General features: G+C 38.3%; 1 protein-coding gene across 4 annotated transcripts in view; it reads right to left on the bottom strand.

Moving 5' to 3' along the window:
- Positions 1–21,320, bottom strand: part of LOC150081770 (aldo-keto reductase 1B-like) — a 182,544-nt gene extending 161,224 nt beyond the window's left edge. For all 4 annotated transcript variants that reach the window (XM_090379631.1, XM_090379630.1, XM_090379635.1 and 1 more), the window contains exon 1: positions 21,117–21,320. In XM_090379631.1, the coding sequence (XP_090235757.1) occupies positions 21,117–21,191 (75 nt within the window). In that variant the 5' untranslated portion in view covers positions 21,192–21,320. The remainder of the gene's footprint in view (positions 1–21,116) is intronic.
- Between the last annotated feature and the right edge of the window lie 2,943 nt (positions 21,321–24,263).

The raw sequence follows: 24,263 nt of genomic DNA, 5'->3' as shown, positions 1-24,263 counted from the left end.
AAAGGAGTAAATGGCAGTTGTAAACATATGTTGATGGGTTACATTAATGAATATATGTGGCATCAAATTTATGGGAAAAATCATGAAGATACTTTTCACAATATTGTTACTCAAATTGCGAATAGCTATTCAGGTCCAACTGTATGATTTGTACTCATGAATTTTTTTTCTGAGAAAGTTTCGTTCCGTTCATTTTTATGTTCTTCGTTGTGTTTTTTTTTTTTTTCCTCATTATTAAAAGCAGATTTTTGGAGTTGATGAATGCTTTTACTGCATTATTGATTTAGGTTTGGTTATGAAAAAAAAAGGAAAAGGTTTCTTTGTTTTTCGTTGTATTTCATAACCTGAGCTTAAATGGTAGGTTAGGAAATAAAAGAGAAGGTTTCCTTGTATTTCGCGCGTCTCCGTAGCCAGGTGGGAAGGAGCAGCACTGTGTAGCACACGCTTCTTGATTAGACCGGGGTTAGAGTCCATCACCACCAAATACGGAGGATGCGGAAAGGTCAAGGAAATGACCACCGCATATTCCCAGAGCAATATGGCCTTAGTTGCTAATGCTCCTAAAAACCAAATAACAAACAAACAACCTTGTATTTCGCAACCTAAACTTAAACGTTAGGTTAGGAAATAATAGAAAAAGAAAGAAAGATTCTTTATACAGTATATACATATATATATATATATATATATATATTATTCTTTAGTAATATGATAATTTATGTTGTATTTTACTTTTAATATACTTTTATAGTGGTTTTCCTTAAATTATTTCTAGATTTTTCTGTTGTCCCGGTAGCTGTTTTAGCAATGCCCGGGTACGAACAGAGTACATATTATTATTTTATCTTTCTATTGTGGTTTATTGTGTTTATTTTCTTAATTACGGGTGTTTTCTACTCATAGGTATTATGGTTAATACATTACTGGTCTTTAAGCTAGCCTAAACTCGGTTATCTTAAATGCCCAGGGCCTATTCATTTTTTATTTTTCAACTTGTTACGTATTGCTAAAGAAATTGTCATATTAATTATAGATGAAAAACTGTAGCAATACTACTTTATGACAAAATGATAAAATATTAAACATTTTTATACATTTATTGTATTACATCTTTATACATATTTGTATTACATCACATGGTCGTCAATCCCCTACTTCATCGGGGGCTTTGAGCGGATTGACGGTCCATTCGATGTAATGCATTACTTACTTACCCGTTTCTGTTTGTATCTATCACAGCTTTGCTATTTTGTCCGATACTGAATTCTAAGTTTCTTTTAAATTCCCATTTTTGTCCCTTTCCCATTGCTATTAGTTATGGCATTTAAGATAACCGAGTTTAGGCTAGCTTAAAGACCAGTAATGTATTAACCATAATACCTATGAGTAGAAAACACCCGTAATTAAGAAAATAAACACAATAAACCACAATAGAAAGATAAAATAATAATATATATATATATATATATATATATATATATATATATATATATACTGAATTAAGCTATTAAGGTGCTGATTGACGTTATGATTTGTGTGTATCTGCATGAGTGTCTTTAAAAATAAAAGTACAGTAATAAAAAATTAATATTTTATTAATAAATAATTTATGTGCTAGTCCACTCATGATTCTAAAGAAAAAAGGTTAAGTTACCCCCTCCATTTCGGGAGAGGTTCAAGCTCCCATGGGATTCAAGTGGAGGTAACCTGACCTTTTTTCACCATTAGAGCATATTATTGAACAAGAAAATAAAAACAGTCATAAAAAATTTATTTTTTATGAATGTATTTCTAAATATGACTGATTCTAAAGAAAAAAAAGTTAGGTTACCCCCTCCACTTCAGGAGGAGTTCAAGCTCCCATGGGATTCAAGTCGAGGTAACCTGACCTTTTTTCATCGTTACAGTAAATGTTAGGGCATGTGCGATTAGGACAAGTTACCATTAGTGCTGCTACAGTGACATTAAATCGATGTCATCTTGTGTTGTGTTCGCGCACCAATCAGCACGTCATTTGCTACGCCTACCTGTCAATCAGTATATCGTTCTCGACTTTGTTCCAGACCGATAACATCTACTGTCTGTTTACCGAGTGAGCAGCGCTAGAGTACCGTATCAGCAAACTAATTTTCCACGTAAGTTATCCGACGTTTCTCGTCGTTCTCGTGCAGGCATTCTTTACCTTCGCCAACACAATCAAAGAACACAGATTTATTATATAATATGAGGGATGATCTAATCTGGTGTAATTTAATTAGCTCTTCACCTAGCCAGGGCACTTAACCATGGATCTTGGCAATAACAAGATTCATTTCAAGTTGAAGAAAATGGCAAGGTAGAAGTTAAGGTAACATACCCCTGTTCAGTCTAATCATATTTGAGAATGAATGGGTAGATCTAACACTTCATCATCAGTTGGAAAGATGAGTCATTAATTAATCTAACTGCACTCTTTTTAATGGAATCTAGAAGCCTGAGAAAGGTTTTTAGGGCACCGTCCCAGATGTGAGAACAATATTCCAAGGTAGGGCAGATTTGCGATTTGTACAGAGTGAATAACTGTTTGGAAGAAAAGTAATGCGGAGAGCAAAAGAGAAAACCCAGTTTTTTTTGATGCAGAAGAAGCAATATTTTGTAATGTACTTATGCCAACAGAGATTAGAAATCAGGGTAATCACCAATAGAGATATATGATCTTGATAGAAATTGGAGTTTCATCAAAGATAAGCATAGGAGCAGAATACTTTTTGCAAGATGTAAGACATGACTGAGCTTTAGAAGGATTTAAATCAACTTAGTTATCTTACGCCCCACTGGAGAATTACCTGGAGATCAGCATTTGAGGAATTGGTAAGGGATATTCGAGAAGTTCAAGCTGTTTGAGCAAGGCAAGGTTTTTCAAACTGGAAGGTGGAATGCAATGTGCTATCATCAGCAAAACTATGGATAGGATTTAAGGAGAATGGAACGCAATTAATACGTGAGAAAGAACTGAACCTTGGGGAACACCAGCATTAGTGGAGAAGTTAGAAGACAGAGAGCCATCTACCAGCACCTGCAGTGAGCGGTCAGAGAAAAAACTGGATACCCAATTAAAAAAAAAACAGTTGGCAAACCATAAGATGGAAGCTTATTTAGAAGATTTGTATGCCAAAAATGATCAGAGCCTTTGAAATTTCAAGAGAAACAGCTTGAGTTTCACCAAACTTTTCCATTGAATATGGCCACAGATTGGTAACATAAGCTAGAATAGCACAAGTGCATCAACACTGACAGACAGAATCCATACTGGCGATCATTGATCAGATGGAAGGTTTCAAGAGTTGGCAGTTAATAGATTTCTCCATTATTTTAAAAGGAGAGGAAGTGACTGCAATGGTACAATAACTGGATTGGAGGGATTTGTCACCCTTTCTAGGAACTGGCGATATAAGCAAAATTTCCAAGCAGAAGGAAAAACATCTTTCGAATAAGAAAGTGAAAAAAAAAAAGGTGACACAGAACAAGAGTAAGTTTAGGACTGCAGGTTTTGAGAACAAGTGGAAAAATACCATCAGAACCTGGTGCTTTTCTTATCATCCGGATTCGTCAAAATCCTTCTGACATCCATTTGACAGAAGACCACAAGAGGAACTGAATGGAGCATACTAGGAATGGTGGAAGGTGGTTTACCAAGATCATTAATACAAAGATTGGAAGAAAAATAGGGGTGCTAGCAGGTCAGCTTTATCCTTGGCTGAAGTGGCAATGGAACCATCTGGTTTTGATAGAGGTGAGAACAATGGGCAAAAGTTGCAGCCAGTAGCTTTTGCAAGAGATTGGAATGCTCGACTACCATTTTTACAAGAAAAGTTTTCTAATCTTGGCCTGTTTGAAATCTAGTTTGGACTGATTAATAACTGCTTTACAATTGTTGAGTTTTTCTGTAGGCAGAAAATGAACCTGGATATTTGGAAATGAGCCAATTACAATGTGACATTCTTCACTTAAACAGCCTTAGCACATTTGTTGGAAAATCACAGTTTAGACAAAGGACAAAATTTTAATGTGGAGTGTGGAATAAAGGATTCCATCCCTACAAGAATAATTTCACTGATGTGATCTGAGCAAATGTTAACAGAAATTTTGAAACAGTAATCCGACCAAGGAAAAGAAATCTCGCAGATTATTCCATTTTGCATTCTTGTATTGCCAAACAAACCAAGGTTGAGAATGGCCACAAAAGAAAGGCTCCACTGGAGAAAAGACCATCATCAAGTTGTGATCTGAAATGCCTAGAGGACCACTCACCTAGACTATATACTTTAAAAGGGTTGTTTGTGAGAAAAAGATCAAGCATGTTTGCTGTGTGATTAAGATTGTCTGAGACTGTCTGTCAAGGCCTTGAACAATATTTCTTAATCGATATGAAAAGCCTAGTAGCTTCTACGATTAATTCCTTGAATGCTTCCAACTTTGAATTTGCTGTTGGTAACATCATCAGTTGGTCCCACTGTATAGAATTTAAAAAATGTCCGAGACCACTGTAGTCACCTTTACGAAAACAAAATCCCTTCCCTTTACCCCTGATGGTAATTACATCTTTAAGTAAATCCCACTTCAGTAGTGGTTCCTTTATCTGCAAATTCTTAATACACGAATAATCACTGCTGATAACCAGATCAAGAGTATTACCCTCTCTGGTTGCCTCTCGAACATGCTGCTGCAGAATTTCTCTGTACAACTGTTTGTTGTACTCATTAGAGTCATTAAGCCTATAACACAATCCTCTTATTTTTGCTTTCCCAGTGCTTTATGTCACCAAACTGACTCAACACTGCAGTTGACACCATCTGTGTCAACTGGATGCACTTCCTTAGATTTTGTTTTTCTTAATTAACAGCATAACCCCTCCTCCCTTCCTATGCTGTCTATCCTTTCTATACACATTGTACTCCCCAAATTCCAATTCTGCATTCCTAATATCTGTGTGACACCATGTCTCTGATATCCCAACAATATCTGCCTTTGATGTCTTGACCAGCACTTCACTTCAAATTCAACAAATTTATTTACTAAACTTCTAGCATTGGTGTACATGCAAGTATACAAGCACCTATTCTTATTCTTAGTTACCGTAACACAGCCCACGTATTTATTTGTTTCATGATGACTGCCATTAGTACTTAAACCCCCGGCATCCCTTGCTCCAGGCCGCTGCTCATTCTAATAGAAGCAGTGCAAGAATCACCTTCACTTCTGCCTGCGGCTACATTTAACCTTTCAGTCTGCGAATCCCCTAATGCTAGCAGTTTTCCAACCCGTCCTAATGCTGCCTCTAGAGCATCAGCAAACACTCTTGCACCCTTTCTATTTAAGTGTATCCCATCCCTGTAGAAGCAATCTCTTCTGTTAAAAAGCACAGACCATGCTGAAAAAAATTCTACTACATGGGCCTTGCACAATCCCTCCAGGGCCGAACTGATTGACAAGGCTCGGGCAGATTGTGAAGGTTATCTTCAGTGCTGCAGAAACAAGAGATGTCCCTTTGTACTTAAATGGGTATACAGACACATTCTGATAAGTAATAAGTACTTTTTCCCTGCAGAAGGACCTATGACTGAAAGGTAAGTGCAGCCCACAGAAGGAGATGGACCTTACAATTGATAGGCAAGTGTGTCTTATACGTTAATTGGTGACACTGCAATGTGCCATATATACAAATTATAGTCATTATTTTTAGGTAATACAAAATGTTAGTATTATAATTAATAATAATTACCTATTTCCATTATTGTTTTCATAATTACCTACTTTTGTTATTTTTATAATAAAATTCTTATATAGTAAGGAAACTGTTTTTTTATTCTTTATGAAAATGCGTTGAAATAGCTACAGCCACTCCCCGGCTTACATAATACTCGACTTACGTAAATTCGACTTTACGTAAGTTTTTGTGGGCCGGTGCAAACTTAAAATCATGGAAATGTATTTTGCATCCCGAGGAATGCATGGAGGTATCGTGAAAATATTGTGATGTGAACCCAATAACACATTGGTGTTTTTTTTTTTTGGTAATTCGTTTCAAGACCTTGGAAATTGAAATTTTCACTATATAACTAAGCTATTTATCTCTTTAAAAGGTCATTTTTATAATGGAAATTGCACTACCCTTTCATCATTATATGTTCCGTTATAAGAATTAATTTTGAATGCCTTTGTTGATATTTTTCTAAAGAACATTTTTGCAGGTCACACCCATAAAACAATTTGCACTTTCCGGTTTGTTGGGCTTTTCTGTTAGTGCAATCTATTATAAATGGGTAGTAATCTAGCTTATTGCATTTGCAATAATAGCAATAGATGTAATTGTTTGAGTTTTTACGTTATTATGGTGAAATGTAATGTGTTCCCTTCACTGAAATCTTCAATCACATAAAAAAAAAAAATAAATTTTCAGAATCTTCTCTTCATTTCCTATTTACTTATTAAATGATGAAGGGAAAGCAACCAACAAAAAGTGCAAGTGGTGGCATTGCTAAGAAACTAAACAAAATTGATTTAGAAGTACAATGCAGGGCTAAGTTTGTCATTTATTGCATGGAATTAGGTCTCGCTGCTTCAATAGTGAATGCTATTTCAAAAGACAGTGCGTGTATAAAAGAACATGTTAAAGGATCAACGCATTTAAAATCAACAGTGATCACAAAACAGCGTTCAGGTGCTAAATCGAAGATGGAAAATCAGATTCAGAAGCAAGTGCCCCCGAGTCCAATGGCCTTTCACGCAAAATTAAGAAGTATTTATGAAGATATTAAGGATAAGTACAACGATTCCCAAGCCAAGTTTGTGGCAAGCAGTGGGTGTTTTAATAGGTTAAAGCATTACGCTGGTTTCCAAAACATTAAAATATGCAGTAAAGGTTCTGCAGCTGCAGAGAAATTTTGTGATGTGTTGGAAAAAACTCCTTTTAAATCTACACAGCCCTCAACTTCTGCCAGCTGCGTGTTTATCAGCTGAAGAGTTAATTCTAGTCCCAATGCTCGAAAGGTAAAACTTGCTGACGTTATGCCTGTCTCCTCTCTTTTTGCAATTTTATGATTTTGTAATTTTTCTTGCACACGAGATAAAAAATTGAATAAATAATTCTATTTGCATTTTGGTTAAACATATCTTTTTTGCTTCAGTCAAAGTTGCAAATGCTGTATAAGCATTTAGGGAAATTCCGACTTACGTAGAGTTCCACGGAACGCAACCGTTATGCAAGTCGGGGAGTGACTGTATTTTCCAAGATTACAGATAGGAGGGAAAAAAAAAAATTACTGCGAGTACGTAGCACATTACCAGTATATACAGCAAGCGTCGCGGATTCTCCATGACAATTCCCAGCACATAAGACTGGCAGATACAGTGAGATTAGCGCATGCTCAGTCAAGTCTGAGCTGATAGTAACTTGCAATCTGGCTGTGATGCATTAAACACGTTAAAAGTATATGACAATTACTGACAGTTCTTAGATTTCATTATTCTTTTTGTAAATGGGTTAAAAGTATATAAAAAATTACTGAAAGATCTTATTTTTCATTATTTTCAATTCGGCGAGCACAGGCATGCTCATCAGTATCACGGGTTATGTGACAAGTCGGAACTGCTCAATCACAGTGTGATTCACGACAGGTTAGGTCAGTCACCGCCAGGTTGGAGCTGGCGGTGACTGACTTAACTGGAACCGAGCACCATAATTTTAGTTTTACACACATTGAGAAACAATCTTTTTTTCTTACTTGCTTACATACTCTCCTCAGAGTTTCTTTAAGGTGATCCTTAGAATTGCAAATTAGCACAGTATCATCTGCAGTTTGTGCTTTTTTTTTTTTTTTTTTTTTGTTAGTTGTTGGCACATCGGCTTCTGTGGCCATATTGCACCTCCAAAGGTTTTTGCATTTTGTACTCTGATCCAAGCCCGGGGCGGGATTCAAACTCGCGACCTTTAGGTTGCCAGGCAGGCACTTTACCCACCCGGCTAGCCCGGTCGGCAGTTTTGTACTTATGCAAAGAGCAATTTTATTGTTCGTTTCACATGTTAATTGACTTTCGTTTCTGTTCAGCGAAAAAAAGGTTTGGTTTTTAGGTTAAGTTTTTATGTGACTTCGGGAGGGATTCAAGCAAAAACTGGTCGTTGGATGAAAAAAAATATTATAACTGGCATGTTTTTAATCGACTTTCATTTGTGTTTAGTGAAAAATGGTTAAGTTTTTAGGTTACGTTTTACGCGACTTTGGGAGTTATTTAGCAAAAACTGGTCGTTTGCTGCATGTCACATTAGTTTTTGTTTTATTTTGAGAAAAAAAATTACTGTTTTTGTGTTAAATTTTCTTAATTTTAACTCTAACACGTTATGTTGCATGAGATTTTGTCTTTTTGGAATAAATTGCATTTGTTTTAGTTGCTGCTCCGAAAAAATTGCCATTAATTTCGTTGTTTTTCAGCTCAGCCATACTGTTATGTCAAGTGACATTCGCCACGTGCAATCGTCGAGAAAAACCCCAAGGGCTCACATCTGGTGAGTATGGGCTTGGCACACCCAGGGTCCTGAGCTGGATACCGTCATTCTTCTCTTTCTTGGTGACTTCCCTCTCTCTCTCTCTCTCTCTCTCTCTCTCTCTCTCTCTCTCTCTCTCTCTCTGGGAAACTCAGGAAATTTTTTTGGCTGGTGTAGCATAAGCCTCAGGCTTCCTTGCACCATATGGCTGATAATAATAATAAAAAAAGAGAGGGGGAACGCAGTGAGTGGGCGGAGTTACAAACTGTACGTCACTGCTTTTCTCCTCTTCTCCAGATCTTTTTCTAAGGGGCACTGTGTTCTGGAGCCTTACCGTTGTTTATCTTTCTACACTACATACTTTATACGTTATCTTTACACTACATACGTAGTTTAATTTTATGTGTTAACTATGGTGTATCTACACCGATTTCATATAGTTAATTTGGTAATCCTCCAGTTTAGTGTCATAGTCACGGTTACCTCTCAAGTCACTGTCAGCTCCAACGAGGAACAATTCCGACTTATCACCGAACCTGTAATTTGGCGGGAGATGCGCGGCGCTCGCTGAATTAAAAATAATGAAAAATAAGATCTTTTAGTAATTTTTTATATACTTTTAATCTTTTTTCAGAAAGAATCTGGATATTTGGAAGGGAATCTGATTAGGGTATACAAATGTACTGATTTGTGACATAACACAGATGACACGTCTGACCGTCAACCTGATTTTATTATACACAAATTCGCGTTGGAGCCGTAGAAACCAATAATCTTCTGTGTTTACTGTACTTGCTGAACAGAATTTCTTTGTCGAATAGCAAATTACTAAATAGGCTATTATTATTTTTTTGCTTTTTTATTGATTTAAATTGGCATATTAATTTATTTTTTAGAGTTGCTTTATATTCCTAGTAACAATACTTTAGTTTAAATTGAATTTAGATAGAGATTTTGCAGGTTATTACTTGGTATCGGTAAGGATAGCAAATCCACGTTTGAACAGGTTTTGCAGCTCCCGCAAATGAAAGTTTTTAATTATACTTAGCCGCTTTATTGACTTAATTGTTAGATTAAATTATTTTCTATAGGTAGCTTATAGACCTAGTCAAGCTTCGTGGTTTATTTTGAATTTAGATAGTGTGATTTGGAAAGTAAATAATACCTCGTGTCCATAGATTAACTGTTCGTAACTTACCGCCATTGTTATACAATACAACCAACGTGTGCTACCAACGTAAGGTTTAATGGAAAACTAGATAGCGAGTATAGTAGTATCAATTAATCAATAAAATTTATTATTCTTATTAAATTTCATTGTCAATTGAATTGTAACTTTTTTAACTAAATAAATATAGTGACCTAGTTATTACAAACGTAACATCATAAATTAATACATCTAAGTTGACAGGGGATAAGAAAGTCATATAACGTAACTCTGAGATAATATTCGATACCGAAATACATATATATAGTGTTATAACTGCATTGGGATATAGGTTTAGGGTTATATTTTGTATTGGAATTTTATTGAACTTGATTAGAAATCATGACTCAGACCAGAGCAGCAAAGCAAAAGGCTCAAACTAGTGGAAGTGCTGTGGTTCAGGGGTGAACTGAGGGGGGGGGGCAGTTGTCCTCTGAATCACAGTCTATTGAAATGCATTGCTTCTTTGATGTTTGTGGAGCAATCAGAAAGGGGCCATGATATTGCCAAGGGGAATGTCTTTGTGTGCGAGGAAATCAGGCACCAACTCGATATTGTTATGGACTTATATGTGGGTGGATGATGTTGAAGAATTTAAAGTGAGGGGCCCATCAAGCTCTCAGCTGCCCACATCAACGCCAGAGCTTGTACTTGGTTATCACGCAACACAGCAGCAACCCCCAAGGCAGAATGTGCTGGTCCCACAGGAACTAGTAGCTGTTGGTGAATCTATTGTCAGGGAAACGGGGAACATGCTTTGTAAAAAGGATAAGTGGAACAGGACCAGGGTATGTCTGCCAATGTATCATCTTTTAAGGGCACAAAAGGTGATATAGTTGTATACATTGGCACTAATGTTATTAAGAGTAGGAGACCGGCAGAATTACTTAACAAATACAGGTCACTGTTGAAAAAAAGCCATCAGTTAGGGTTGAATTTGAAAGTAGTAGTAGTAGTAGTAGTGGCATGTGATGCAAGAAAGCAACTGCAATAGCTTATGCAGCATCAGCCAAAAAAATAAATAAATAAAAAAAAAAAAAAAAAAACCACGCCATTCCCTCCAAATGCCTATCCAGTTCCTCCTTAAATTTATTTAACCTGTCAACTTCCACAACAACAGATGGAAGTTTGTTCCAGCAATTAACCACCCGCTGGTTAAAGACAAATTTCCGCACATCTATTCTACATCTGTCTTTTCTTAATTTGAATTTATGCCCCCTTAGGTTCGTAATCTGAACAAGTGTAAGGATCCCATCAGAATTCAGCGTGCTCAACCCATTCAAGGCCTTATACACCTCAATCAGATCATTGCGCAGGTGCCTAGTCTCCAGCCACTGCAATTTGCAGAACTTAAGCCTCTCTTGGTAAGAGGATCCCTTCATTCCCCTCACCAATCTTGTATACATAAAAAATTTGTTATTTACATACTGTATTAGTCACATCCAATCTTGTTGCCCTTCTCTGTACACGCTCAAGTAAATCTACATCCTTCCTAAAATGAGGCCTCCAGATCTGTACACAGTACTCAAGGCGTGGCCTGACCATTGCCTTATACAGAGGGACAATCACCTCCTTCTCCCTGCTAGCAAAATTCCTATATATCATTGACAAAACACCATGACCTGCCCTGGCAGCCTGTCTGCATTGCTCAGAAAAACTTCATATCTGACTGCACAATTACTCCCAGGTCTTTTTCATTTTCTACTACCTTAAGTGTAGTACCACACAGTTGGTACGTTTCTCTGGGGTTACCTCTACCCATATGCATTACTTTGCATTTGTCAAGGTTAAACTTCAGTTGCCATTTCTTAGCCATCTGCCCAAAATTATCTAGATCCTGTTGCAGTAGCAGACTGCCATTACTGTCATTAACCCTGCGAACCTTTGTATCATCTGCAAACTTTGACATTAAGCCTGATATACCTTCATCAATATCATTGATAAATATACAAAACAACAGTGGACCTAACGCCGAACCCTGTGGGACTCCACTAATAAAATTAGTCCACGAAGAGCACCACCCATTGATTACCACCCTCTGTCTTCTCCCACTTAACCATCCTTTTATCCATTGTAGCAACTTACCCTTAATACCATTCTGCTCCAATTTGTACAATAGTCTTCCATGCACAACAGTGTCAAAAGCTTTCCTGAAATCCAAATATATGATTTCAAAATTATTTTTTGCATCCAGTTCCTTTGTAACCACATCATAATATCCTATCAAAATTGTCAGACAAGACTTTCCCTTAACAAACCCATGCTGTGTCTGAATTATTGCTGCAATCTTGTCTAGATGATCCTGCAATGCATCTTTAACCAGTGACTCCATTATTTTACCCGGAACAGAAGTTAAACTAACTGGTCTGTAATTACTCGTGTCACCCTTTGATCCCCCTTTGTGAATTGGGGATACATTTGCACGTCTCCAGTCTGTGGGGACCTCCCCTGAATCCAAGGATGCTCTCATAATTATGCTAAGGGTTTGCTTAGTTGCTTTGCCGCCTCCTTTAATATAACTGGATAGATCCCATCCACCCCAGGTGCTTTTCTTATGTTTAACTTCAACAATTTCTCCTCCACTTTGCTTTCAGTTATTACAAAATCATTAAGTATCTGCAATTCTGCCCAGACACGATAGGAGGGAGTATATGATGAGAGCCTTGTCGATCATTCGGCCCTGGAGAGATTGTGCAAGGCTCAAGGGGTAGAATTTTTCTCAGCCTGGTCTGTGCTTGTTAACAGGAGAGACTGCTTCTACAGGGTTGGGATACACTTAAATAGAAAGGGTGCAAGAATATTTGCTGATGCTATCGAGGCAGAGTTAGGTGGGTTGGAAAACTACTAGGACTAATAGATTAACAGTACGCGGTGGCAGAGGTAAAAGTGATTTTTGCACTACTTCCATTCAAATGCAATTGGGCAGCAGCCTGGTAAGCAAGGCAATGGGAAATTCCAGGACTGCTGGGAGTCAGTGGAACAAGTAAATACATGGGCTGTGTTAGGGTAACTAAGAGTAGAAATAGGTGCATGTATACTTGCATGTACACCAATCCTTGGAGTATAGTTAATAAATTCGATGAGCTTGAAGTGCTAGTCAAGATAGCAAAGGCAGATATTGTTGGGATATCAGAGACATGGTGTCACACAGACATAAGTAGTGCGGAATTGGAATTTGGCAGGTACAATGTGTACAGAAAGGATAGACAGATCAGGAAGGGAGGAGGGGTTATGCTGTTAGTTAAGAAAACACAAAATCTAAGCAAGTGCATCCAATTGATGTTGGTGGACAATGCAATGTTGAGTCTGTTTAGTGTAACATAAGCACTGGGAAAGGAAAAATAAGAGTAGGTGTGTGTTATAGGCCTAATGAATCTGATGAGTATAATGAGCAATTGTGAAGAGAAAGAGTGGGCAGTAAACTTGAGTGTCTTATAATCAGGGATTTTAATTTCCCGGATATTGACTGGAATTTGTGGGTTGGTGACTCACACACTAGCAAGGCTTTTGTGGATTTATTGGATGATTGCTTTCTACAGCTGCATGTTCGGGAGGCAACTAGAGGGAGTAATACTCTTAATCTGATTATCAGTAATGATTCTTCATGCATCAAGAATCTGCAGATAAAGGAACCACTAGGTGGCAGTGATCACATTGTGCTGAAGTGGGATTTACTCCAAGAGGTAACTACCATCAAGGGTAAAGTGAAGAGTTTTTGCTTTCGTAAAGGTGGTCTGAGACAGTATTTAAATTCGTATGGTGGAACCAACTAATGATGTTACCAACAGCAAATTCAAAATGGGATGCATTCGAAGAATTAATCTTGGAAGCTACTAGGCTTTTCATACCAACAAAGAAATATTGTTCAAGATTTAGGCCTAAATGGATGTCAAATGAACTAATTACACATGAGACAGAGAAGAAAAATGCATGGGATACATATAAATTAACATGTGGCACAAAAGCCTATTATAGATATATGCTGGTCTGTAACCAAGTTACAAAGGCGGTTAGGCAGGCGAAGGCAGATTACGAGAAATCTTTGGCAAAGGATGCAAAGGAAAACAGCAAAGAGTTCTCTACTTATGTAAACTCTAGAAGGAAGGGGATGAATCAGATTGGTCCACTTGATATTGATGGTTCAACTGTTGATGATCCTGCTCAGGTACTTAACAAACTAAACAAATATTTTGCATCGATATTAACACATGAGGAGTTATTCAGGGAGGGGAATGCCAGAGGTGTATTCAACTCTGGCAGTAAGCTAGATAATCTTGTAATAACTGAGAGTAAAGTGGAGGAGAAATTTTTGATTATTAACACAATAAAGACACATGGGGTGGATGGAATCTATCCAGTTATATTAAAGGAGGCGGCAAAGGAAGTAAGCAAACCCTTAGCCATAATTATGAGAGCTTCCCTGGACTCAGGGAGGTGCCCATGGAATGGAGATGTGCAAATGCGACCCCAATCCACAAAGGAGGATCAAAGGGAGACACAGATAATTAGAGACCTGTTAGTTTAACTTCTGTTCCAGGGAAATTAATGGAGGCACTGGTTAAAGAAGCACTGCAGGATCATCTAGACAAGACTTCAGTTATAGCTCTGACACAGCATGGTTTTGTTAAGGGAAAATCTTGCCCAACCAACTTGATTGGATACTATGATGTAGTCACAAAGGAACTGGTTGCAAAGAATAACTTTGATATCAATTATTTGGATCTTAGAAAAGCCTTTGATACTTTTGCACATGGAAGACTGTGGCACAAATTTGAGTAGTGTGGCATTGGAAGCAAATTGCTGCTATGGATTAAGGGATGGTTGAGTGGGAGAAGACAGAGTGGTAATCAATGGACACTGCTCATCGTGGACTAATGTTATTAGTGGAGTTCCTCAGGGTTCAGTGTTCGGTCCGTTGTTGTTTTCTGTATTTATAAAAGATATTGATGTTGGTATATCGGGCTTAATGTCGAAGTTTGCAGACAATACGAAGGTTGGCATGGTTGTTAATGATCAACTGATGATATTGCCAACAGCAAATTCAAAATGGGAAGCATTCAAAGAACTTATCGTGGAAGCTACTAGGCTTTACATACCAACTAAGAAATATTGTTCAAGGTTTAGGCCTAAATGGTTGTCAGATGAACTAATGAGGCATATGGCAGAGAAGAAAAATGCATGGGATACATACAAATTAACACGTGACACGGACGCCTATGATAGATACAAGTTGATCTGTAACCAAGTTACAAAGGAGGTTAGGCAGGCGAAGGCAGATTACGAGAGATCCTTGGCAAGGGATGCGAAGAAAAACAGCAAAGAGTTCTTTACTTATGTAAACTCTAGAAGGAAGGGGATGAATCAGATTGGTCCACTTGAGATCGATGGGTCAACTGTTGATGACCCTGCTCGGGTAGCTAACAAACTAAATGAATATTTTGCATCGACATTCACACATGAGGAGTTATTCAGCGAGGGGAATGCCAGAGGTGTATTCAATTCTAGCAGTAAGCTAGAGAATCTTGTAATAACTGAGAGCAAAGTGGAGGAGAAATTGTTGAAGATAAACACAAGAAAGGCACCTGGGGTGGATGGGATCTATCCAGTTATATTAAAGGAGGCAGCAAAGGAGGTAAGCAAACCCTTAGCCATAATTATGAGAGCTTCCTTGGACTCAGGGGAGGTACCCATTGACTGGAGATGTGCAAATGTGACCCCAATTCACAAAGGGGGATCAAAGGCTGACACAAGTAATTATAGACCTGTGAGTTTAACTTCTGTTCCCGGAAAATTAATGGAGGCACTGGTGAAAGAAGCACTGCAGGATCATCTAGACAAGACTTCGGTTATAGCTAGGACAGAGCATGGTTTTGTTAAGGGGAAGTCTTGCCTGACCAATTTGATTGGATACTATGATGCAGTCACAAAAGAACTGGATGCAGGGAATAACTTTGATATTATATACTTGGATCTTAGAAAGGCTTTTGATACTGTTGCACATGGAAGACTGCTGCACAAATTGGAGCAGTGTGGCATTGGAGGCAAGTTGCTGCTATGGATAAAGGGGTGGTTGAGGGGGAGAAGACAGAGAGTGGTAATCAATGGACACTGCTCATCGTGGACTAATGTTATTAGTGGAGTCCCTCAGGGTTCAGTACTGGGACCTTTATTGTTTTCTGTATTTATAAATGATATTGATGATGGTATATCAGGCTTAATGTCCAAGTTTGCAGACGATACGAAGGTTGGCAGGGTTGTCAAGGACACTACTGACACTATGCTGCTGCAACAGGATTTGGAAAGGTTGAGCAGATGGGCTTCGAGGTGGCAAATGAAGTTTAACATTGACAAATGTAAAGTACTACATATGGGAAACAGCAACCCCAGAGCAGCGTATCAACTCTGTGGTACTACACTGACAGTGGTAGAGAATGAAAGGGACCTGGGGGTAGTGGTGCAGGCAGATATGAAGTTCTCTGAGCAGTGCAGACGAGCTGCAAGAGTAGCTCATGGTGTATTGTCAATGATATATAGGAATTTTTCTAGCAGGGATAAGGAGGTGATTATTCCCTTGTATAAGGCAATGGTCAGGCCACACCTAGAGTACTGTATACAGGCCTGGAGGCCTCATTTCAGGAAGGATGTAGAGCTGCTGGAACGAGTACAGAGAAGGGCAACTAGATTGGTGAATGGGACAAAGGGGTTCTCTTACGAAGAAAGGCTTAAGTTTTGCAAATTACAGTGTCTGGAAACTAGGCACCAGCGGGGTGATCTGATAGAGGTGTACAAAGCCTTGAATGGTTTGAGCATGCTCAATGCTGATGGGATTCTTCCTCTAGCTCAGAAAAATCACCTGAGAGGGCATAAATTCAAATTGAGGAAAGACAGATGTAGGATAGATGTGCGGAAATTTGCCTTTAGCCAGCGGGTGGTTGGTGGGTGGAACAGACTTCCATCCCTTGTCGTGGAAGTTGATAGCCTAAATAAGTTTAAGGCTCAGCTGGACAGGTATTTCGAACGAACAGAGGGGTGAAGTGGAAGTGGTTATTTTTATTTATTTATGTTACTTTTTTTTTTTTTTTTTTTTTTTTTTTGGCTGATGCTGCATAAGCTTGCTTTCTTGCATCAAATGCCTCTACTAATGCTAATGCTAATGACACTAATGACGGTACACTGCTGCAACAGGATCTAGAAAAGTTGAGCAGATGGGCTGAGAGGTGGCAAATAAAGTTTAACATTGAAAATGTAAAGTACTACATATGGGAAGCAGTAATCCCAGAGTAAAGTATCAACTCTGTGGTACCACACTGACAGTGGTAGAGAAAGAAAAGGACCTGGAGGTAATTGTGCAGGAAGATATAAAGTGTTCCGAGCAGTGCAGAAGGTGTGCAAGAGTAGATCATGGTGTCTTGTCAATGATATACAGGAATTGTTCTAGCACAGATAAGGAGGTTATTATCCACTTGGTTAGACCACACCTTGAGTACTGTATACAGGTCTGGAGGCCTCATTTTAAGAAGGATGTAGAGCTGTTGGAACAAGTACAGAGAAGGGCAACAAGATTAGTAGAAGAAAGGCTTAAGTTTTGCAAATTACAGTGTCTGAAGACTAGGCACCTGCGAGGTGTATAAAGCCTTGAATGGTTTGAGCATGCTGAATGTTGATGGGATTCTTCTCCTTGCTCAGAATAATTGCCTGGGAGGGCATAAATTCAAATTGAGGAAAGACAGTTGTAGGAGAGATGTGCAGAAGTTTGGATTTAGCCAGCAGGTGGTTGATTGCTGGAACAAACTTCCATCTGTTGTTGTAGAAGTTGATAGCTTAAATAGATTCAAGGCAGAACTTGACAAACATTTGGAGCGAGTGGATGGGTGAAATAAAGGATTTTTTTTTTTGGCTGATGCTATAAAAGCTTGCTTTTTTGCATCACGTGCCTTTGCTAATGCATTTTCAGTAATTTTTTTATATTTTTAACGCATCATGGCCAGGTCGCAAGTTACTATCAGCTCCGACATGAACATCACACATGCTCAATTACTATCAGACTGAGCATGCGTGACACTCATATCTTCCGGTATGTGCTGGGAATTGTCACAGAGCATGAGTGACACTAACAATATCTGCCGGTCTAATACTGGAAATGTACTACATACTCGCAGTAATATATTTGGGCTAAGATTTAGTTTATGGTGCACCCTCTCTAGACTCGCCGACACAGCAGTGATTGACGAGTGGAGACTCCGCCCAGCATCACGTGATCACCTGACCATATGGAATCATCTGGCACGAGTGCCGTGCGTGTCAGAAAACATGACAGAAAATGGAAACATGACACGGGTGACACGCACCGTGTCACCCATGTCATGTTTCCCTGTGTTCAGGTTATGAACTTCGATGTTAGAAATGTCACGTGGTGTTAATATTTGATTAGCCAATTATTTAATTTTATGGATGCATAATTAAAAACAAAAAAAAGAAAAGTTGTTTGGTTTCGGAAAAGGTTGAATAATACGTACATCGGGGTGTGGAGGCAGGAGTCCCCACAGAAACATGGGTCTGGAAAAATCCCCCCATTTGCATATCCGATTGCTAGTGACTTACTTTTTGGTTTCCCGTGGTTGAGACGGGTGTCTGTTGTATTGGGTGATTTTTTCAAGTGAAATATTAGTTCAAAAATGTTGGGTTGTTTAGAAAATATAATTCGATTGATGAGGTGAGTAGTTTTCTGTCTTTTTAGCATTTCTGTTAACGGGCATCGGCAATTTTCAGCGTGAAATCGTGTACTTATCAGTGATTATTCAATTGCTTGTGATTTACTTTTTGCTTTGCCTTAGTTAAGTATAGGTGTCTCTTCAACTGGGTGATTTATTCCTGCAAAATATTATTGAGAAAATGTTGGCTCATTTAGAAAACATAATTCCATTGATAAAGCAAGAGATTTCTGTCCTTTTAGCATTTCTGTTGACAGGCATCAGCAATTTTCAGTGTTGGTGCTTGTGAAATTGTCCAGTCATCAGGCGTCGCATGTGGTGTTAATTTTTGTTACAAATAATATACTAATTTTTTTTTTTCTTCATTTGAGCTCTGATTTTGTGGGGGGAAAGCGGGGGTTTGGGGACGGCAGCCCCCACCAAAATTTTTAAAAAAGAAGAAGCATGTGTGTGTTCACTCACATCAGCAATTCTCGTTGTTAATGCTCACAAAACAGTCTAGTAATGCACGGGCGAGAAGAATCAGTTGTTGCATGTAGTGTGAATTTTTGTTCCTTGTTTTTTTAAAAAAATTGCAGTTTTTCCTTTTCTTCATTTCAGCTCTGCTTTTGTGATGTCTCGTGACATATTGCGAGCTAAAAATCCTCAACCAGCTATCCCAGAACATCCTCAGGTTCCTTACACTGATTATAAGCTTGTTATTCGCAAAGCAAGTTACGCCAACTGGTCACAAGATCTGGAAAAGTAACACCAACAATAAACTTTACCAGATAAAGCAAGAACTAAAGCTGTGGCTCTCAGACTTTCGATAAAACAGACGACAGGAAGTAGTACTGGCAAGACTCAGAATTGGACACACTCATCATACTCATCTGTTCCTGCTACTGGGAGAAGATCCACCCCAGTGTTCATCCTGTGACAGTCAACTTACTGTCAGGCATTTCCTCTTTGATTGTCCCCTATATTCAACCATACGGTCAAACACTTTTCAGTCGGTCTCTAGGTTGAACCTCTCACATGATTTAACTCATATCCTGGGAAATGAAGCAAACATAAAAGAACTTGTAATATATTTAAAACGTATTGGCCTATATAGGAGTATTTAATTTAACATCTACAGTGGTATATTTCGACTAAATAAACTATGAGCAGATACAATTTGGCCTCAGTAGCCTTTGTGTCGTTAAGCCAAATAACAACATATTGCGATCCCCGAATAACGTACATTTTTGTTACTTTCTATGCTATTTATTGCCATTTCCCGTTTGTTCTATTTTTCTTTTTGATTTGCCACATTGTTGTTGATCTACAATAAAAATTGTTGATTTGTCGTTCCATTTCTATCGTGAAATTTCCTTAAAAATTACCGTTTTGCCTTTTTTTTATTCTTTTCAGCCAATCTCATTGTTAATGCTCGTAAAGTATAGCACAGAAAAACGTGCATTTTTATTTGTTTTATTTTTTTACAATTGTTCATTTGCCGTTCCTTTTCTTTCGCGAAATTTCCTTTTAAATTGCCTTAGCCCCCTTTTTTTTCTTCTTTTTGGCTCTATCCGACTTATTCAAATGTCACGAAAAACGTTTATTTTTGTAACTTATTCAGCCTTTTTCAAAACCAAACTTCTTTTTTTTTGTTTTTAATTATGCATCCATAAAATTAAATACTGTAATCAAATATTAACACCACGTGACATTTCAAACAGCGAAGTTCATAACCTAAACATGACACTCACCGCGTGGCACTCGCGCCAGATGTTTCCGTCCGTTAAGGAGATCACGTGACAATGGGCGGAGTCAGTACCCGTCAATCACGGCCGTATCGCTAGCAGTCTGGAAGGGGTACCCGTTTCTGAATCTCGATCAAATAAACTTCCTGACTATATAAGAATTTGATTGTAAAATCAAATGGTTATTAAAAAAACAATAAGTTGCAACAGCCACTTCCTGAAAATTGTTTTTTATTCTTTCTGATGAAAACGCGTTGAAATACCTATTTTCCCAGAATACAGATAAAAGAAAAATATATATATTACTGCGAGTACAAAGTACATTGCCAGAACATAGACCGGCAGATTAGTGAGCGTCACGCATGCTCAGTGAAGTCGGAGCTGATAGTAACTTATGATCTGATAGTAACTTGCGTTAAAACTATATAGAAATTCGGAAAATGTAGAAAATTACCAAATTCTTTCTTAAAACAGATTAAAAGTACATGAAAAAACTAAAAAGATCTTATTTTTCATTATTTTTAATTCGGCGAGCACCGCGCATGCTCCGTCACAATTACAGTTTCATTGAGAAGCCGGAACTGCATCAGAATACGATTGACGAAAGGTTAGAGCTGACGGTGACTCGCGAGGTAACGGTGACCATGACTGGAGGATTACCGCTAATTTAAAGCCATATGGAATTATGCCTTGTACATTGAGTCTTTAAATTACCAGTATAGATCGGCAGATAGAGTAGCGCGCATGCTCAGTCAAATCGGACCTGCTCCATCAGAATACGACGGGTTCGAGCTGACCGTGACTCCCGACATTAAACTGCAAGATTACCTAGAACTATCTTCGGCATGTGCAAATTTGTGATGGTGTTAAAAGAATATTTAAAAGCACTGTGTGCGCTCATATGCTGCTGAATTACGGAGCAAATAAAATTACTAATACCAATCACTTACCTTCCAAGTTCCCAGACCAACAATTGGAATTTGATTCCCATCCGCTAACGTTACTTTTGGTACCAACTTCGACATACTTAACAAATCCTTACCTAAAGGAAATTGGGGAAAATATTCCTAAATTTTAAAAATAATACATATATATTACATATTCTCAAGATACACAAAACACATGTGACATATCACGCGTTTACAGCAAAACCGAACAATATATTTATCATTGGTTTAGAAATGGCGCCACCTCTAAATCTAAATTAGTTTTGAAGGACAAAACATGAATAAACCTTTAACGAAATTACTTTTGGATGGAAAAACCTTTAACGAAAAAGGCCAATTTTAATTATTAAAACTGCATACAGTGCACAATTTTCGTAAAGTATGTGTCAGGATTAGCAGCCATCCAGAAATAAGAATGAGGAAGGCAAGAAATTAAACATATTCATTTAACCCCCGGGGGGGGGCTCACATCTGGTGAGTATGGGCTTGGCAAACCCAGGGTCCTGAGCTGGATATCATCATTCTTCTCTTTCTTGGTGATTCCTTTGTACTTCTCTCTCTTTCTTTCTCAGGGGGTAACTCGGATTTTTTTTTTTTTTTTTTTTTGGCTGGTGCAGCATAAGCTTCAGGCTTCCTTGTACCATATGGCTAATAATAATAATAATAATAATAAAGCCTGTAAAAACCGTGTTTTTAAGACAAAATTGAGGAAAGAGTACTAAGGAATTTTTCCGGAATTTAAAGTAAAGGTCATCTTATGTTAAGGTGAATATTAGGTGTGTGAATATTGTGTGTATACGCAAAAACGTCTAATAAGGCTACGTGTAGGACGTTACTGTATTAGTCTGTAGTTGCGTGTATGTCCCCTTGTGCCAATAAACCCTCATTAAAACCAAACCAAACCAGCGTGAGTGTCCTCCTTTATATATATATATATATATATATATATATATATATTGCTGGGTGAAAACCCATGTTTCTGGTAGAAAAGAACCTGCGACCATGCGCGAAAAAACTACCAATTCCGCCACGCTGTACAAAAAGCCCAAAAACATTCAAATTATTTTATGAGAGTTACCCAGAATTTCTTCTATATACCTGTTTATGTAATGTGTCTGTAAATTGAGTGTTCTCTGGTCGATTTTCCTGTTTTGCTTAAGATAAAATCCAGTTTCTGTGTGGGGGGGGACCATACTATCTACGTCTGAGACCACGCGTCCTTCCATCATTGGATTCAAATTCAGCTCTTTTCCACCAGGTGCGGGAGGACGGTGATTATATCAACTGTGCTACTCGCCAGGACAATTCATCTATAAAGGGATCAGAAAGTGATACTGGTTCAGCGCACGCACACACTGGTAATGTCATATAATTACTTAATTATTAAAAATAAGATATTTTATTTACCAGATTCCGTTTCGATAAATTTTCCATTTCAGTCCCTGATCTTATATGATATTCTCATTTTCACTCGATTTTGAAACGAATATAATTATGGGCAAGGGGTGTAGCCGATAAATATCCCAAGAACATTTTGTTTCATAGTATTACAAAGTATAACCTTACTACTCTGTGTATATTATGGATTGTCTAATCAACACATTTATGAAACGGTGTTTTAGCTTTCAACCATTACTGGTTGAAACGAGGGCAGAAGTGTCGCAAGGAGAACCAGTAAATGTTAACGATTCTACATGTTTGTGGAATGCGATATGTACGAATTCCTTGAGGGACATGGCCAAAGGACATGATCTAACAGACTTTGAAAATAGGACAGGTGTCGGATATTAATTGGTGGAAGTATTACGAAATCGACTTCTATTGAAATCGACTTCATCCTCACTAACAGAAGATAAGATAACATCATTGTTAAGATCATAACAAGGTTGTAAGTGTTCACAGAATGGTAAGATGCACACTTGATGTAGATGTAAGAAAAGAAAGCAAAAAACTGACTCGAGTAAATAATACCAAGGTCTTTGAGATAACAGACGAGGAGAAAAAGCAGTATGTACTGGAACTTAAGAACAAGTTTGAGCTTCTGCAGACTGCTCAGGACCAAGATGTCGACGAGGAAAACTACAACTTTCTGAAAGTGATAAAGCATAAGAAACCTATAGGTAAAAAGAAATCCAGACAAGAAAAAATTAGTCAAGAAACACTTGGCGTTAAAAGACAAACACTTAGCACCTGTCATGATGACCCAAATACGACAAATGAAAAGCAAGATAAACACTGAAAAGGGCAAAATTGAGTACACTGAGTTATTCAAAGCCATTAGAAAGAGACTCAGAGAGAACAAGAAAAGTAGAACAGGCATTAAGGGAAAACAAAGCACTTAAATCAGCAGCTCCGAGTAGTAATTCAGAAAGACTAATGATACTGAAACTGAAGAATAGAGATGGAACACTTATAAATTGCAGAGAAGGAATAATTCAAATGGCAGATTACTATAGAGAATTATATAAGAAGGAAGAAAATGATGCCAACAGTGGGGAAGATGGATCACAAATCAGTAACACATAAGATATATTCTTCCTGATGAAGAATCAAATTCCTGTGGGAAGATGAAGTTACTGTGAGTTGTTAAAATTGTTAAAATCAGTGAGACACCGAAGCACAGGGGTGCTGGAAATGGCGCAATGATGGAGGAGTTTCTGGCAAACAGTGCGCTTCTTCTTCTTCTTTGGTCCTTAGCTGGCAGCTGGGGGAGGCGGTTGGCCACGCAACCAGTATGCTGCTGTAGGTGCCGCAGGGTTTCGGACTTGCTCTGTGATGTTCTTCCATACCTTACAATCCATGGCTTCAGTCCTGGCCTGGTTAAGGTCGAGACGTCGGCTCATCAAGTCATCTTCCACTTGCTTGGCCCACGTTTTCCTAGGCGCGGTCCGTTGGATGCTCCATTGGGTGGGTCGTTGTCTCCAAAGGAGTGTGGATGGTATTCTGTTCGTGCCCATTCTACATACGTGGCCAAACCATCTGAGCCTTCGCTTCTGGATTTGGTCGGCAATGGTTGGTTGCTGTTGGCATCTGGCGCGGATGGTATCATTAGTGATGCGGTCGCGAAGAGAGATGCCCAAGATCTGCCGCAGGCATCGCATTTGGAATACCTCAAGTTTGTTCAAATCTAACTTGAGACAAATCCATGTT

Source organism: Mastigoproctus giganteus, chromosome 8, assembly GCF_048544385.1.
Source record: "Mastigoproctus giganteus isolate SK-2022 chromosome 8, ASM4854438v1, whole genome shotgun sequence".
Classification (NCBI taxonomy): Eukaryota; Metazoa; Arthropoda; class Arachnida; order Uropygi; family Thelyphonidae; genus Mastigoproctus; species Mastigoproctus giganteus.
This window is presented reverse-complemented; position numbering and strand designations above follow the sequence as displayed.